The following is a 15,929-nucleotide window of genomic DNA, read 5'->3' as shown; positions in this document are numbered from 1 at the left end:
CCTCTAGTATATTAATAATGTCTTTTTACACCTTTAGTAAGAGCTATTTCATCCTGGACACACAATTTAAGTCTTCCTAACTTAAAATACAATGTGTTAAGTAGTCAATACAATATCTCTTGGAAGATTTTCAAAGACAACATTCCTCCTGTAATATCTTTAAAACTCTAGAAATAAGCAGGGAACCAATGCTTGATTTCTGAGATCCAGCCATATCACGCAAGGGTGGTATGAATAAAAGAGAAAAGATATAATTTTCTAAAATAAGTAACATTTATAAAAAAAACTGTGCAAATTTAGAATTGAATAAAATTATCTATTTTACTGCTTGAAGAAGGCCCCCCAAAAGAAAGAAAAATGACTGCTTCAAACATTGTCCTAAATATTAGGAAAAATTTATTTCTGATTGGCAGTCTGCCCACACTAAAAAGGATACTCTCAGGCTAGTGAGACCAAACCAATAGAATTAAATAAGGTTCTTTCAATTTTTCTTCTTATATTTTGGGAAACTGAAATAATCTTACTGTTTCCAAAGAATAACTAACACAATGAGAAATTTTCTTCTAAAACAGTGAATATGAAGATTTATTATAAATGCCTAGTTTGTAGGCACCAACTCTCATTCAAAGAGAAGTGAGAGAATAATGACTACTTCTGATATAGTATAACAACTTTAAAACCTAAAAATAAAATATTGGAAGAAAAACAAAGCATGTGTTTGTCTGTTTTTGTTTTTGTTTTTTAGCTTTCCTTCATTTATTTTAGATGGCAAGCAGCATTGGGTAGTTTTAGGTTTAGAATCTTTCCTAAAACCATTTCATTTCTACCAGCATTTTAATATGAATTTAATTCTGCTGTTGGCTTCATGAAACATACACTATTAACATAAGGTAATTTTACCTTCTCTGAATAGGAACCCTGAATTTTATCACTTAAAGTTTCTGCAAGTTAAAAGAGTGGGATGCTATTAAACTGGGTCTCTCTCCAGCTCAAGTTTTAGCTCCTAAAGGACAGGTACTGTGTTTTTCCCTTCAGGCATTCCCCAGCACCAAGCATGGGGGATAAGTAGCTCTGCATTTACCTTTCTCTTCATTCCAAGGTTTTCAATACCTTAAACCTATTTTTTTTTTTTTTTTTTAAACCAGGAGAGTAAAAGAAAGAGAATTCTAGTCTTTACAAGTTCTGTTTGGAGAGGGGATGTCTTGCAAGGAATGGAGGGCATTTGACACGCTGGATGAAGGAAAGTTCAAGAAGAAAGCCATACTTGGCTCTGAGAAATACCTTTGAAGCTGTGGAAATACTAAGGAAAACAGGAAATGATCACTCTTGAAGTTCCTTGGAAATTCAGTCAAGTCTACAGAAATCACATTTTCCAAAAGAATTGTTAAACTGCTGAATTTAACAATTCTTTTGGAAAATGTCAACAGTCAAGTTTGCATATTGGTGGAGCTGGGGTCAAAACAGAATTGGGTGTGGTGAGGGCCTGGGGCAGGAGGGCGGGGTGCTAGAAGGAGTCAATGGGGGGGGGGGGGAGGGGAAGGGGACATCTGTAATACTTTCAATATTAAAGATAAATTACCAAAAAAGAGGAAATAAAACAGAATTGGCCCACATGACTATGATAGAAGCAGCCAACGTGGCAGGGAAACAATTGTATCACTTACAATTGATTTCAACAGACATGGCACCAATCCACATAAGTTATGAACACAAGTGTTTTTAATACAGTGAGCTCTCGCATTTGTACAAATGCAGCACAGTTGGAAACAAAGAAGAATTCAGAACCATAAAAATATATTTGTCTCTAAGAATATATGGACACTAAGAATTAAAAGTTAAAAGTTTAATTTTTTTTAAGGAGAAAGGTACTCATTTTTGTAAAACATTGATAGTGAGTTGGGCTCAGATGCTCTAATTGTCATATGATTCCATAAGTCTATTCTTGAAAGTATGCTATGCAAGGCTCATTGAGAGAACATTTGACCATATCTACTTCTCCACCTCCATTCTTCGTCCGCTGAAAGTGAATGTTAACGTAATCCCCTACAATTTCTTCCTCCATCGGGCAGAGCTCTTCCATTCCCGTCAGAAGCACTGTCCTCTTAGATATTCCTGAAAATACCTAAAAAGGAAAGTAAAAAAGATAAATAGAAAATTTGCTAAGAGCTTTGAATTGCAAACCTTTACATGGATAAGCCCTACTTAATATTTCGGAGTTATCTTAGGAAAGACAGGGAACCTCAGTAAGATTTTTCAAGCAAGGGCATATCAGAGTCAGATCTGAGTTTCAGGAAGACAACTTTGGTGGCGTTAGACAAATAAAGGAAAGAAAGGCAACTCTGCTGAGAGAAAGGCCAGTGCAAGTGACAAGATTGAGTGACCAAATGAATGTTCAAGCTGAAGCAAAACAAAGAGCTAGCCCTAACCGGTTTGGCTCAGTGGATAGAGCGTCGGCCTGCAGACTGAAAGGTCCCAGGTTCGATTCCGGTCAAGGGCATGTACCTTGGTTGCGGAAACATCCCCAGTAGGAGGTGTGCAGGAGGCAGCTGATCGATGTTTCTAACTCTCTAGCTCTCTCCCTTCCTCTCTGTAAAAAATCAATAAAATATATATATTTTTTAAAACAAAGAGCTAATCATGAATTCTAGTTTTCAGGTTGGTGGACTAAGTAGATGGTGGTGCCATTTGAGAGCTGAGTAGGTTCATGGACACAAACCACAGTGTGGTGGTTGCCAGAGGGAAGGGGGGTGGAGGAAGAAAGGGGTTCTAATATAAGGTGACAGGAGAAGATCTGACTTTGGATGATGGGCACACAGTGCAATATACAGATCTTGTAACATAGAAACCCATACCTGAAACCTATATGTTCATGTTGACCAATGTCACCCCAATCAATTTAATAAAAAAATAAAATGAAATGAAATCTAAAAAAGGGAAAAAAAATCATGAACACAATTATTTGTGTTTGTCTCAGTAAAAAGAAAAAAATTTTTTTTCCTTTACTTAAGGTATATAAATATTTCCTTACTCCATTCTCTCCTTTTTAATTGGTAATAAACTTCTATGATATGTCAATAAATTACAATTTCAATTAAAAACAAATAAACACCTGAGTAGGAACAGAAAAGGGGGGCAGGTTTGGATTAAAGATAATGAATTTAGAGAAAATGAGCAGGAAACATTATTTTTAATGCCCAATGACAGTAGACACAAGAGAGAAATGTGGCTATGCCTCTGCATAAAAAAATATTGTGTCATCATTGGAGTAATTTTAATTTTTAAAAGTGTATAATAAATTAAATAAGGTACACTAAAAGATTCTTTTAAAAGACAAACTCATTCTGCACTAAGCAGATATGAGGAAACTATTTTGATATCCCTCTTTAATAAGATTCAGACAGTAACAGACTCACAACTTTTTCTTTATTTTTTGTGGGGTGGGATCAAGCGGTAAGTTCCCAAAAATGGAAGAAAAGAGATGACCTTACCTGGAACTTTTTCAAGTGAGTTTCCATGTACGGTGAAACAACAACTTTGTGGCAGTCCTGGTTTATATACAGCGGATAGTCTTTCTTTTTCAAAATCCTGTCAGCAACTAGGAGTAAATTTTTAAAAATTACTTTATTTATAGCATAACATTTTAAGTTAAAGCTTCCTTCCAACAGAACAGTATCACAATAAACAGTAAATTGAGTGATTAAATTTTAAGAAATTGTAGTCTGTTTTAAAGACTTCAAAGTACATAATTCTGAAACCTGTAAGACCAAACATACTGAGGTTTAGATAGATTCTTCTCTCTTGAAATATTTATCAGAGTCAATCAAAGCAGAGAGTTTCAATGTCCTCAAATAGCCTCACCTACGTAGCTACAAAAAATGCAATTATCAATAAAAAAAATGTAATTACCATCTGCAAAAAATAGCCCACCCATTCTAAAAAAGTGTTGCCCAGTTTCTAAAGAAGTATCCAGAAAAACTATGATTAGAATCCGATATATATTTTATAATATATATTTTACTATATATGTATGTATACACTATATACTATAGTGTATGTGTTTATGGATGTGTTAGTTATCCTATAACTAATACATGATACTCAGTAAACTTATATAATGATGTTAAGCAAAGGGGTTGGGGGAGTATTGAATGCTATTGAGAAAAAGTGAAGGCAAATAGTAATAAAAATTCATCAGTCTCCTCCAAAACAAAGAATAATCAGGTTTATGTTTAGCAGCATTTTCCTCCTAGAAGGTAAAAAGGCAATGTGTCAAGACAGCATAAGATGTAATAGAAACAGTACAGAAGAGTATCCAATCACTTTGGTTTTCTCTCCTCTCCCCAGTCCACCTTGGATCGGCAGTATGTACAGTGGCCAAGAGTGCAGGCCCTTGCTGGCAAGTATGTGGACATTGCTGGTAGGAATGTAAAATGGTGCAGCCATAGCGAATAACAGTATGGCAGTTCCTCAAAACATTAAACATAGCAATTCCAGCAATTCCAGAAACATCTAATCGTAACTACAGCGTAGGCGAAAGGGAAGGAAATGTCTCAATTTTTACTAAACTAATGCTCTTCTCTATTATTTCCACTTTCTTTAGAAAGCATGGATTATTTTGTTATGAAAAAAAACTAATCAGTCAATGTTTTTAATTATATGTTGGATTTCTATTCTATGTGCAAACCCAGAAGCCCTAAGGTTTGGAGCAAGAGATTTTTGACATTAAGGATCACTTGAGCAAATTAAAAATTAACAAAAGCAGCTGTAGCATCTTCTATTTTTAATCATAAGAATGTAAGCCTCCCTAAGATGATTTGGTAATAGTCCATTTCTACCTAAAAAGGGAACAGATGTCTGTCTACCTGTCCTTTCCAAGGAAGACCCCTTGTCTTCCCTGTTATCGATTTTCTTCACCTAAGAGACCCTTGTCAGTCCTAATAGGTGGGATGAAACAGATAGTTTAGTATTTATATATATTAATATATTCATAATAAATATATATGTAAATTTCTCTGCCACACACCCCCTGTGTGATCTTGGGTTAGTTACTTGACCTCCCCAGGCCTCGGTTTCCTCATCAATAAAATGGTATCCCAACCACCTCCAGAGTTGTGCTGCTGGTCAGAGGAGATAAACATATATAACACCTGACTCCATGCCTGCTACATGATGAGGATATATGTACTCATTATGTGTAATATTACCATTCTCAGTAGCATTCATGAAAATCATTTTCAGGACTCTACCTACCATTTTATGAGATTTAAAAACAACCCCCTACTTTTATGCTGTCTTATAAATTCCAAATAAAAGAGATAGAAAAAGTCTAGTAGTTTTTTGATGGAGTCTTTAGGGTCTTCTATGTACAGTACCATGTTATCTGCGAATAAGGACAGTTTTACTTCTTCTTTTCCAATTTGGATGCCTTTTATTTCTTCTTCTTGTCTGATTGCTATGGCTAGCACTTGCAGTACTATGTCAAACAGGAGTGGTGAAAGTGGGCATCCCTGTCTTGTTCCTGTTCTTAAGGGAAATGGTTTTAGTTTTTGCCCACTGAGTATGAAGTTGGCTGTAGGTTTGTCATATAAGGCTTTTATTATTTTGAGGTATGATCCCTCTATTCCCACTTTGCTGAGAGTTTTTATCAAGAAAAGGTGTTGGGCCCTAGCTGTTTGGCTCAGTGGATAAAGTGTTGGCCTCTGGACTCAAGGGTCCCGGGGTTCAATTCCAGTCAAGGGCACATGCCCCAGTTGTCAGCTTGATCCCCAGTAGGGGTTGTGCAGGAGGCAGCCAATCAATGACTCTCTATCATTGATGTTTCTAACTCTCTCTCCCTCTCCCTTCCTCTCTGAAATCAATTAAAATATTTTTTAAAAAAAGATGTTGTATTTTTGCTAAATGCTTTTTCTTCATTGATTGATATGATTATGTGATTTTTGTCTCTCAATTTGTTTATGTGATGTATCACATTTATTGATTTGTGGATATTGTACCATCTTTGCATTCCCAGATGGACCTGGAGAGCATTATGCTAAGCAAAATAAGCCAGTAAGAGAAAGATAAATATCACACGATCTAACTCATATGTGGGATATAATGAACAATATACACTGATGAACAAAATAGATCCAAAGACTAAGAAACACTGGATAGTCCAACCTCAGAGAGAAGGCGGGGGGGGGGGGGGGGGGAGAGATCAACCAAAGGACTTGTATGCATGCATATTAACATAACCAATGGACACAGACACTGGGGCCATGGGGGGCTTGTCCTGGGGAGGGGGGAGGGACTAGCAGGGAGGGGGCGTCAATAAGGGGAAAAGGAGACATATGTAATACTGTCAACTACTTTTTAAAAAAGTAGAAAAAGAATACCTTTAGAAATGGCAGAACATAACTGAAATGGTAGAGTATTTTTTTAACTTTCTAAATATGTGAATACCTCCAGTTTCCACAAATGTGATGACAGCACTTCCGGCCTGCTTGTCATACTCTACGCATTCCACTTCTCCGCCTCCGTTTCGGGACTTACAAAAGCTCAGTTCTAGCTTGTCTCTCATCTGACTTTCAGGCAATTCATCAGGAATTTCAGTAACATTGACCTTCATTTTAGACACTCCTACAGAAACCTGGGAAATCATTTCATGTTCAGAGATATGAATGAGAACACTGTCCATGTTTAAAAGAATTCTGAAAAGTTTCAATCACCATGTTACCTGGAATCTGACTCCTGAATTTAATGGAACTGGCTTCACCATAACCTCCACACCTATATCCATTATCTGCACATAATGTTTCTCCATTCTGATCACATTTTGGGCAACTGAAAAATAAATTGGAAAGTATTAATTTCCAGTATTTCAATATATTTTTACCCTTTTGGTTTAATAACAAATTATCCTGGATGGAGACTTGACTTGATACAATACAGTGTACAGAGGATGTGCTGTAGAATTGAGCACCTGAAATCTATATAACTTTAATAACCAGTGTCACGGCAATAAATTCAATTAAAAAAGAACAAACTATCCTAAATATTTTAAATTTTAGTTAAGTTTTTAAAAATTTCTTTAGAGAGAGAGGAAGGAAGAGGGAGAGAGAAACATCTAGGGAAAGAGCCTGCAACCCAGGCATGTTCACTGACCGGAAACTGAACCTGCGACCTTTGGGTGCACAGGAGGACACTCAGCCAATTAAGCCTCACGAGCCAGGGCAATTTTCTTTCATTTTCAAGGATCTAATTTTGAAAACTTTTCTTAGGATTTCCAAGTGATAATGGTCTTGCCACCAAAGTAGGATATATTAATGTCAAAATACATCAGCAAAAAATACAACGTAGAAATTCTCATCAAGAGCCTGATAATTCTTCAGAAATTCATATATGATTTCAGTAGTCACACACCCTTCCTTTCCACTGTTGACAATTAACAGAGATTTCCCTTAGGACGTTGAAGCACAGCCAGAGATTTCTTCTGTGTTGCGTAAGCTGGGGAAGCCTCTGTGGGTCAGTGTTATCCTGACAATCAACCTTATGTATCATCTGTTGCTCCTTTTTAATATGTTACAAGCACCACAGAAGTAAATATTTATCTTTCTCTCTGTCCTTCCCAAGGATTACATATTAAAGACCACCTAGGCTTGAATACCAAAGAGTAAATCTCTTTTTTTTTCTTTGCCATATTTAATTAGGAATTCTACTTTAATTAAAATGTTTTTGAGATAATTCATTGACAAGTTGAGAGCCTTCCTGTGCCAATCACAAAACTATCACATTAAATGTATCCATGCAAATAAGAGACGCTCAGGAATATAATTATGCCAAAAATCATTGGAATTGTAAACAGCAACTGTGTGTCCATTTAAAATGCATGTGGGTGTGTTTATTTTTCATTGTGTGACATGAGAGATTATAACTCTTCAGTTAGTATTCAGAGCTGTTTGCTCTAATTTGTCATGAAAATAAGAGATGCCCACTCCTGGTCTTATAAACCTCGCATGTGTTTATGGCAACCAGCTTGCACACCACAGCTGGAGGAAGAGAGAAACTGGGCTGGAAGACAGGGCCTTGTCATGTGGGAATTCACATTCATTGTACTATGATATGACTCTTGAATTATGACTTTTTTGTTAATGACAACGGACAATAACAGAAAATATTAATGAAGTAATACTTAAAGGATGCTCTTTCCCTCTCACTCCCCACACCCAAACCTCTAACATCTGGTGATCTGACGCAGCTGAAAGGAACCACTTGTGCTTCAACTTCTGTGACACTGACCGTCAAAAGCCAACTCCTGTTAATTATATAAACCCAAAGTTGTCCCAGGAGACCAGGACCTCAGAGCCATGCCCGTGGTGGAAGCAGTGATTCAGCTGTTTCTGAAGAGAATACTATTCTTAGCATTCTCAGGTAATTCCTGTGCAGAATCCCCGCCTCCCACATCCTCAATTCAGTCTTTCAGGTTAATCCTAATGCCCACGGCCAACTGCCAGCACGGCTCTTGGTCTCCCACTCCACCCTCAGCTGCAGGGGTGGACCCAGGGTGAACGAATAGTATGAGTATGTACTGACCTGCTAGAAGGCCATTGTTTTGTTTTGTTTTGAATTAAGGTAAAATTGACATATAACATTATATTAGTTTCAGGTGTACAACATTATATTCGATATGTGTATATATTGCAAATTGACCACCATACTAAATGACCATCGCCACCACACAAAGTAACAAAAACATTTTTTGCAATGAGAACTTTTAAGATTTACTCTCCTGGTGACTTTCAAATATGCAATACAATATTGCTGATTATAGTTGCCATGCTGTACAGTACACCCCCGTGGCTTATCTATTTTATAACTGGAAGGTTGTACCTCTTGATCCCTTGAATCCCTTTCTTTCTAACACTTACTTTCAGGCTAACGTAATGGACCAAACACCAGGAGACATGAGCTACAATAACAGCATCTGAGCACTTGAAGGGTTTGTGAAGACCATCTGACCCCTCCCATAACTTTTTTGGGGGGTGGGGGGGTGACAGGGCTGAAACCTGAAGGACCACCTTTATTTTAATTTTTTTAAATTTTTAAATCACATATATAATTGATTTTAGAGAGGAAAGGAGAGAGAAATAGAAACATCAATGATGAGAGAGAATCATTGATCAGCTGCTTCCTGCACACCCCACACTGGGGATCAAGCCCACAACCTGGGCATGTGTTCTGACCGGGAATTGAATCGTGACCTCCTGGTTCACAGGGCAAGCTCAACCACTAAGCCACACGGGCAGGGCTATTTTTTAAATCTTTATTGTTGAAAGTATTTCATATGTCTCTCCCCCCCCCCCCACCTCTTCTAGCCCACCCTTGCCCCAGGCCACCCCATAAGTTAACATATGGTGGTCTGCTCAGAGGAATGTTGGTTCAATAGAAAGTAAATAGTACTCAGTGTTTGGCTCTCAGCTCTGCAATTTGTTAACTGTATGAACCTTGAGCAAGTTCCCTATCTTCTTTAAAGTTCCCTATCTTCGTTTCTTATCTGGAAAATTCCTAACTTGTAGCAATAATAACAGCTAACATTGACTAAGTGTTTATTATGTGTCAGACACTGTGCTAAGTATGTTATCAACATTTCTCATCTAATACTCAAAACAACTCCATGAGGTAGGTATGACCACAAAGCCTGTCATAAAAAAAATCTTGAGATTTATAAAGAACTCAACCCAATTCACACTTCTAGCAAGTATGACACTAAAGGCCAGATTCTCCTCATTAAGGTGCTCCCAGCTCTAAACAAGACCCTACACCATGGCTGACGTAGCAAACATCAGGTTCCATCCCACATCTCTGCCTCCTGAGCTCTGTCCATCCATTGGTCATATGCCCTTTGGTAAATCACATAAACACCTGAGAATCTGTTTCTTGGCTATAAAATGTAAATAGTAATTCTCTTACATCACAGAGTCATGTGAGTATAAAATGAGATAATGTCTGTGAGAGCTCTCTGATAACTGTGTAGAGCTCTATGTCCTTAAAACATCAGTATTATCATTTGGAAGTGGCCGGTAGAATAGAAAGACGCTGGTATTGGACATCACAACACTTGGGCTTGAGTCTCAGAACCATTGCATTTTCAATGAGTGATCATATTCAAGTCACTTAATGTCTCAAAGTCAGTTTTCACATCTGTGAAGTGGGGATAATCATACCTGCCTCAGACCTTCACTTTGAGAATGGGATGAAATAATATGTGTAAGACTGTAAAGCAATAGTCAAATATCTAGGACAGCTCTCTGAAAGTGCAAGTGCTTTCCAAGGGTAACTTGGTCACAATGTTGAACATTCGTCATACCTTCTTCTTCTTCAAAGGTGATGAGTGCTTCTCCTTTTTGTAGCTCATAAGGAACTTGTGAGCTCACTTGAAATGAGCAGGAGATATTTGAAAACCTGCTGTCATCCTCAGGATTCTCTAAAGATGTGAATTTCATCTTTGTTTCGGGAATATCCTCTTTAATCTATTTCAAAATGAAATGTTTGATTAAAATCAAGACAAGAAATAACTTAAGCCCTTCCAGTGATAAGGTGATCTGATCACCCAATAATTCATTCTCCACTGATTTCAAAATCCCACAGAATACTCAGTGTGGTCTTATTTAATAACTTTAGTCATTGCTTCTGCCCAGGTAAGTCCTCAGTAATGCAATCAGATGCTGATCCTTTCATCTTATTTCACAGATCAAATTATAAGTATATAATCTCTCACTTTTTCTAATCAATATTTAAACTGGTCAATATTGTATAGTGTTTGTATCTAAAGACTACATCCTTCATGAAAGTACCTTTTATTTATTTATTTATTTTTAAAATATATTTTATTGATTTTTTACAGAGAGGAAGGGAGAGAGATAGAGAGTTAGAAATATCGATGAGAGAGAAACATCGATCAGCTGCCTCCTGCACATCTCCTACTGGGGATATGCCCACAACCCAGGTACATGCCCTTGACCGGAATCGAACCTGGGACCTTTCAGTCCACAGACCGATGCTCTATCCACTGAGCCAAACCGGTTTCGGCCATGAAAGTACCTTTTAAACAACTGTGCCAATAATAGGCTAACTCACAAAGGAATCATTAGACAGAATGTTTACTCTTCTTGCAAAGAGGTAGGAAATGGAGTTGGGAGTACACTATAGTTAATTTGATAGCAAACCCAGAAAATTTCATCCCAAAAGAAAGACTCCTGAATTATATAATTTATTTTTTTAATAAATTAAGCTTTTTATGAACATTAAAAAAATACAAAGAAAAAAAATACAAAGGAATACATGAAAGAAAGTACATCTAAAATGTACCATGTGGTGGTCGAGGTTACAATTACAACTTTTAGTAATAATGATTTAAACAAACAAGATATGTCCATATCTGCAGTTAAGAATACAACATATCCAAAATGTCACCTATTTTTCACATTTTCCCATTTTAATTTTAAAGCCTCACTTTTCCTTATGTCTCTTTTATAGGCAATTATTCAGCCGTAAAATTATGAAGTTGTAAAACATATTAATTTCCCCAAACTTTATATTACACATATGATCCTAAAGCAGTTTTTAAAAAATGTTGTGCTGAATAAATGGTCTAAAATATGAATTATATAATTTAAAATATATCAAATTTAATTTCTCCCTTCCCCACTACCTGCCCATCAAAATTTTAACCAATACCACAACTTAGGTTTATAAAAATGTGAAGGGACACTATCAACAAGATTTGTAATATGGAAGATAAAGTTAAGTGGTTATACTTAGCTGCTTAAAAATCAAAGGAATCAACAGATCTATACAATACACATAAATGCACAAATGAATTTTGCGTTTTCATTTCTAGTTCCAGTGCTGAAATAAAAGGTTATCATGAAGAGATCAGAAATATTCATTGAGTCATTTGATCTAATCTTATACTCATTGTATACCTACATATGACTTCAGTGGAATTTCTGATTAGCATCATCCAATTTCAAAACAATCTGTAATGTCTGAGAAAAGGCAAAGTGTTTCCCAATTATGTAGAGATATCCAGTATACAGGCATACCTGGTTTTATTGTGCTTCACTTATTGCACTTCGCAGATGTTGCATATTTTACAAACCGAAGACCCTCCTCCAGCAAAAAGATTAAGATTCTCCGATGATTCAGATAATGGTTAACATTTTCAGCAATAAAGTATTTTTTAACTAAGGTATTACATTGTTTTTTAGACATAATGCTATTTCACACTTAATAGACTACAGTATAGTGTAAACATAACTTTTATATGTACTGGGAAACCAAAAAATTCATGTGACTCACTTCTATTGCCATGTTTGCTGTATTGCGGTGTTCTGGAACTGAGCCTGCAATATCTCTGAGCGCTCCTGGAGTGAGAGTGAGAATACCTGATTCTAGTCCTGAACACACTGTAGCAGAAAGCAAGTCACTATGCCCTCTCGGCCACAGCTTCAGCCCTCAATAAAGTGGATCAACTGAGCTGGCTGGTTTCTCAAGGCCCTGTAAGTTCTAAGACTAACTGATTCTGGCTCCAATCCGAAGTAGCCAGAATCTTAAATCTTCTCTCTAAGTCCTATAAACATGGGAAACTGCACTTCCTGATATTCAATATCTTATTCCCCATTTCAGAGACAAAAAATGGCAATGCTTTAAGCATTTAAATCATGTAGAGAAACAATTATGGCCCGGACAGCATGGCTCAGTGGTTGAGCATCGACCTATGAATCAGGAGGTCATAGTTCTATTCCCGGTCAAGGCACATGCCCAGGTTGCAGGCTCGATCCCCAGTGTGGGGCGTGCAGGAGGCAGTGATCAATGATTCTCATTATTGATGTTTCTCTCTCCCCCTCTCACTTCCTCTCTGAAATCAATAAAAATATATTTTAAAAAAGAAAGAAACAATTATGAGTTGTTATGAAAAAAAAAGGGGGGTGAAAGTTATGTCTGATTCAAATACAGGAAAATTTAGGAGAGACTAATGAAGATATACATCCTTTTTTTTTTTTTAACTGTACAACTCATTTAAATTACTGTAGCACCTTGGATGAGGAGAACAACAATAAAAAAAACTTTGTGAAAAGACCAAGAATTTGGTCCAAAAGCGATTGAAAATGACCATTATTTTTTGTGTGTGTTTTTTTTTAATTCCGCTAATGTATACATAAATGCAAAAAGTGCATTATCCTAAGTGTACAGCAAGATGAGATTTTACAAAGTGATCACACACGGGTGACCAGCACCCAGATCAAAAACAAAACATGACTAACCAACACCCAGAGGCCTCTTGAGTTCCCTTCTAGTTCCCACCTGGTAGTTCCTATCATGCTAACTTCTAACATCCTGCTTTTGTGCTATATTTCAGTGGAAGCATTCCTTTTTTGGCTCTACACTGTGTTCATGAAATTCATCCATGATGTTAGATGCAACTGTTCATTCTCATTCTGTGTAGTATGTCATTGTGTGAATGTACCCCAATTTATGAACTCACTCTACTATGGAGGGGCACTGGGCTATTTTCACGTTGGGACTATTACAAACAGTGGTGCCAGGGATGACCACAATGTTTTAAAACTGAATTTTATATCATGACATCCCTTTTTCTGTGGCATCATTAAAAATGGGATGCATAAAATAAGTAAAGGTGTACCTGAGAGCTTCCGGGGGCCTCTTGTAACTCCGTTTCAAGCTTTTGGATCTCCATCGTTAAGTAAATATTTTCCTTTAATATTCGATCAATTGATTCCTAAAAAAAAACACACAAAAAATATATCAAATAGCACCAAAAATTTAAACAGCTCCTGACCTCATTTTTCTAAAGGAATTAAAGAAGCTAAATTTCTCTCACCCTGAACAAAGCAAAGAAAGACATTAGACAGTCCCAGAATAAATATAATCATGCGAATAATAAATGTGTTTTATATCATCTATCACTCCCAAATGTTATTATCTCCATTTCACAAACAAGGAAACCACCTTTCACACAGACCAAAGTCACAGAAATTTTTATAGTAGAGCAAGGATTGAGACCCAGGTCTTCTGAGTCTAAGTCCAATGCTCTATCAACTCCTCTCCCAGCTATTTATGACTACAATATGACTTTCAAATTGCACATCTGTTACTCTGGGAAAATTGTTTTTTAAATGCTGTGATTTGATTTTATTTATGTATTTTTTTGCTACCTTGACATGCCAGATATATGGCATGGGTAAAAGGTTTAAGCTACCTGAGCCTCCCTTCCCTCTTGTTAACTATGCTCTTAACTTCTGGGTGTAAATCAAAGAAATGAGGGAGGGAGGGGAAAAGGAGTAATGTTGTAAGCCTTGGAAAAGACAAAACAGAAATCTGATTCTTCTTTTAACTTTTGAATAACGGAAGTAAAACTATTTCAGAAAACCCTAATACCCTCCAAAATTCAAGGTAATGTTGGATAAAAATGTATAAAACATGCTTCACTGAAAAACAAATGTATACAAATTAATTTTTAATAATACCCAGTAATTTTTCCTATTTACCTGCTTTTGTTCATATTTCATAAATTCTTCGTCTTTCAAATACTTCTTTATAACTTCGTTTATATCTTCACCAGCCGCCATGATTCCCTAATGTCATAAATGTTTAATATTTTAAAGACAATAGATACACACAAACTCAATAAGAAGGAAATAACAAGTTTGACCCTTTTACGGAAAAAAAACATCTCTCCTTTGCTACATCTTCCCCCCGTCATCAAATTCCTTATTATCATGTGGCTTGTATCCAAACAAAGTCTATATTTCAAGTGACTTTACACCTATAAATATATAAAAGGGTTCTAAAAAGCTTTTGCTTTTCCACAAAGTAGTAGAAAATGATAGGTATTAACATTCCTTTGTAGTAACATCGCAATCATAATATGCTCCCTTCTAAAAGCTTACTATTTTGGTCTTCTAGCCTTTCTAGGACTGAGAGAGAAAGATACAAGACAGCACCTTATGGTGCCAAAAGCAAGGAAGTGCTCAAAGAATGATGAGGACATGCAACAAGGTCAAAGGATCCAGCTTGCCCTGACTGGTTTGGCTCAGTGGATAGAGCGTCGGCCTGTGGACTGAAGGGTCCCAGGTTCGATTCCGGTCAGGGGCATGTGCCTTGCTTGCGGGCACACCCCCAGTAGGAGGTGTGCAGGAGGCAGCTGATTGATGTTTCTCTCTCATCGATGTTTTTGACTCTCTATCCCTCTCCCTTCCTCTCTGTAAAAAATCAATAAAATATATAAAAAATAAAAAAAAAGATCCAGCTTAAGGAGGTTCTCACTGACCAAACATGGGAAGAAATTAAGCATACCAGTAAATAAGGACCGTAACAATTTCAATCCAGAGTATATGAGTCTATACTGACATAAATAAATAAGTTAAAATTATGATGAGGAAATGATCATTTAGTGAATTTTAAAATACTTCCCCACAATTAAAATCCTTATTAATTTCAAACAGGAAAAGAGTAACTTTTGTATTCTGGAGAAGCAGCCAGACGCCACCAGAGTGAAATAATCAAAGTCAATTACGTGGTGACCGGAAATCCTATGCCATGTGATAGGGTGCACTGAGAACACAGCATGACTCCTATGATATTCCTGCCAAAGATGCACAATCTGAATCTAAGCATGAAGAAACATTACACAAACTTCAAAAGTGTCATGTTCATAAAAGCCCAGGAAAGACCGAGAAACTGTGCCAGACAGAAAGAGACTACAGAGACATCACCACTAAACGCAACGTGCGATTCTGAACTGGGTCTTTTTGTTACACAGGATATTATTGGGACAACTGGCAACATCTGAATTGGATCCAAGAATTAGATGTCAGCAATGTTCAATATCAATTCCCTGATTTGGGTCACTGTATTTCCATTATGTA

General features: G+C 36.7%; 1 protein-coding gene across 1 annotated transcript in view; it reads right to left on the bottom strand.

Moving 5' to 3' along the window:
- Window positions 1-1,701: 1,701 nt before the first annotated feature.
- Window positions 1,702-15,929, bottom strand: part of NMI (N-myc and STAT interactor) — a 15,839-nt gene continuing 1,611 nt past the window's right edge. The window contains exons 2-8 of the mRNA XM_036320433.1: window positions 14,550-14,636; window positions 13,685-13,780; window positions 10,346-10,508; window positions 6,716-6,822; window positions 6,442-6,628; window positions 3,489-3,595; window positions 1,702-2,122 (exon numbers count right to left, since the gene is read on the bottom strand). Coding sequence (XP_036176326.1) covers window positions 1,937-2,122; window positions 3,489-3,595; window positions 6,442-6,628; window positions 6,716-6,822; window positions 10,346-10,508; window positions 13,685-13,780; window positions 14,550-14,630 — 927 coding nt within the window. The 5' untranslated portion in view covers window positions 14,631-14,636 and the 3' untranslated portion in view covers window positions 1,702-1,936. The remainder of the gene's footprint in view (window positions 2,123-3,488; window positions 3,596-6,441; window positions 6,629-6,715; window positions 6,823-10,345; window positions 10,509-13,684; window positions 13,781-14,549; window positions 14,637-15,929) is intronic.

Source organism: Myotis myotis, unplaced genomic scaffold (assembly GCF_014108235.1).
Source record: "Myotis myotis isolate mMyoMyo1 unplaced genomic scaffold, mMyoMyo1.p scaffold_m19_p_8, whole genome shotgun sequence".
NCBI lineage: Eukaryota > Metazoa > Chordata > Mammalia > Chiroptera > Vespertilionidae > Myotis > Myotis myotis.
This window is presented reverse-complemented; position numbering and strand designations above follow the sequence as displayed.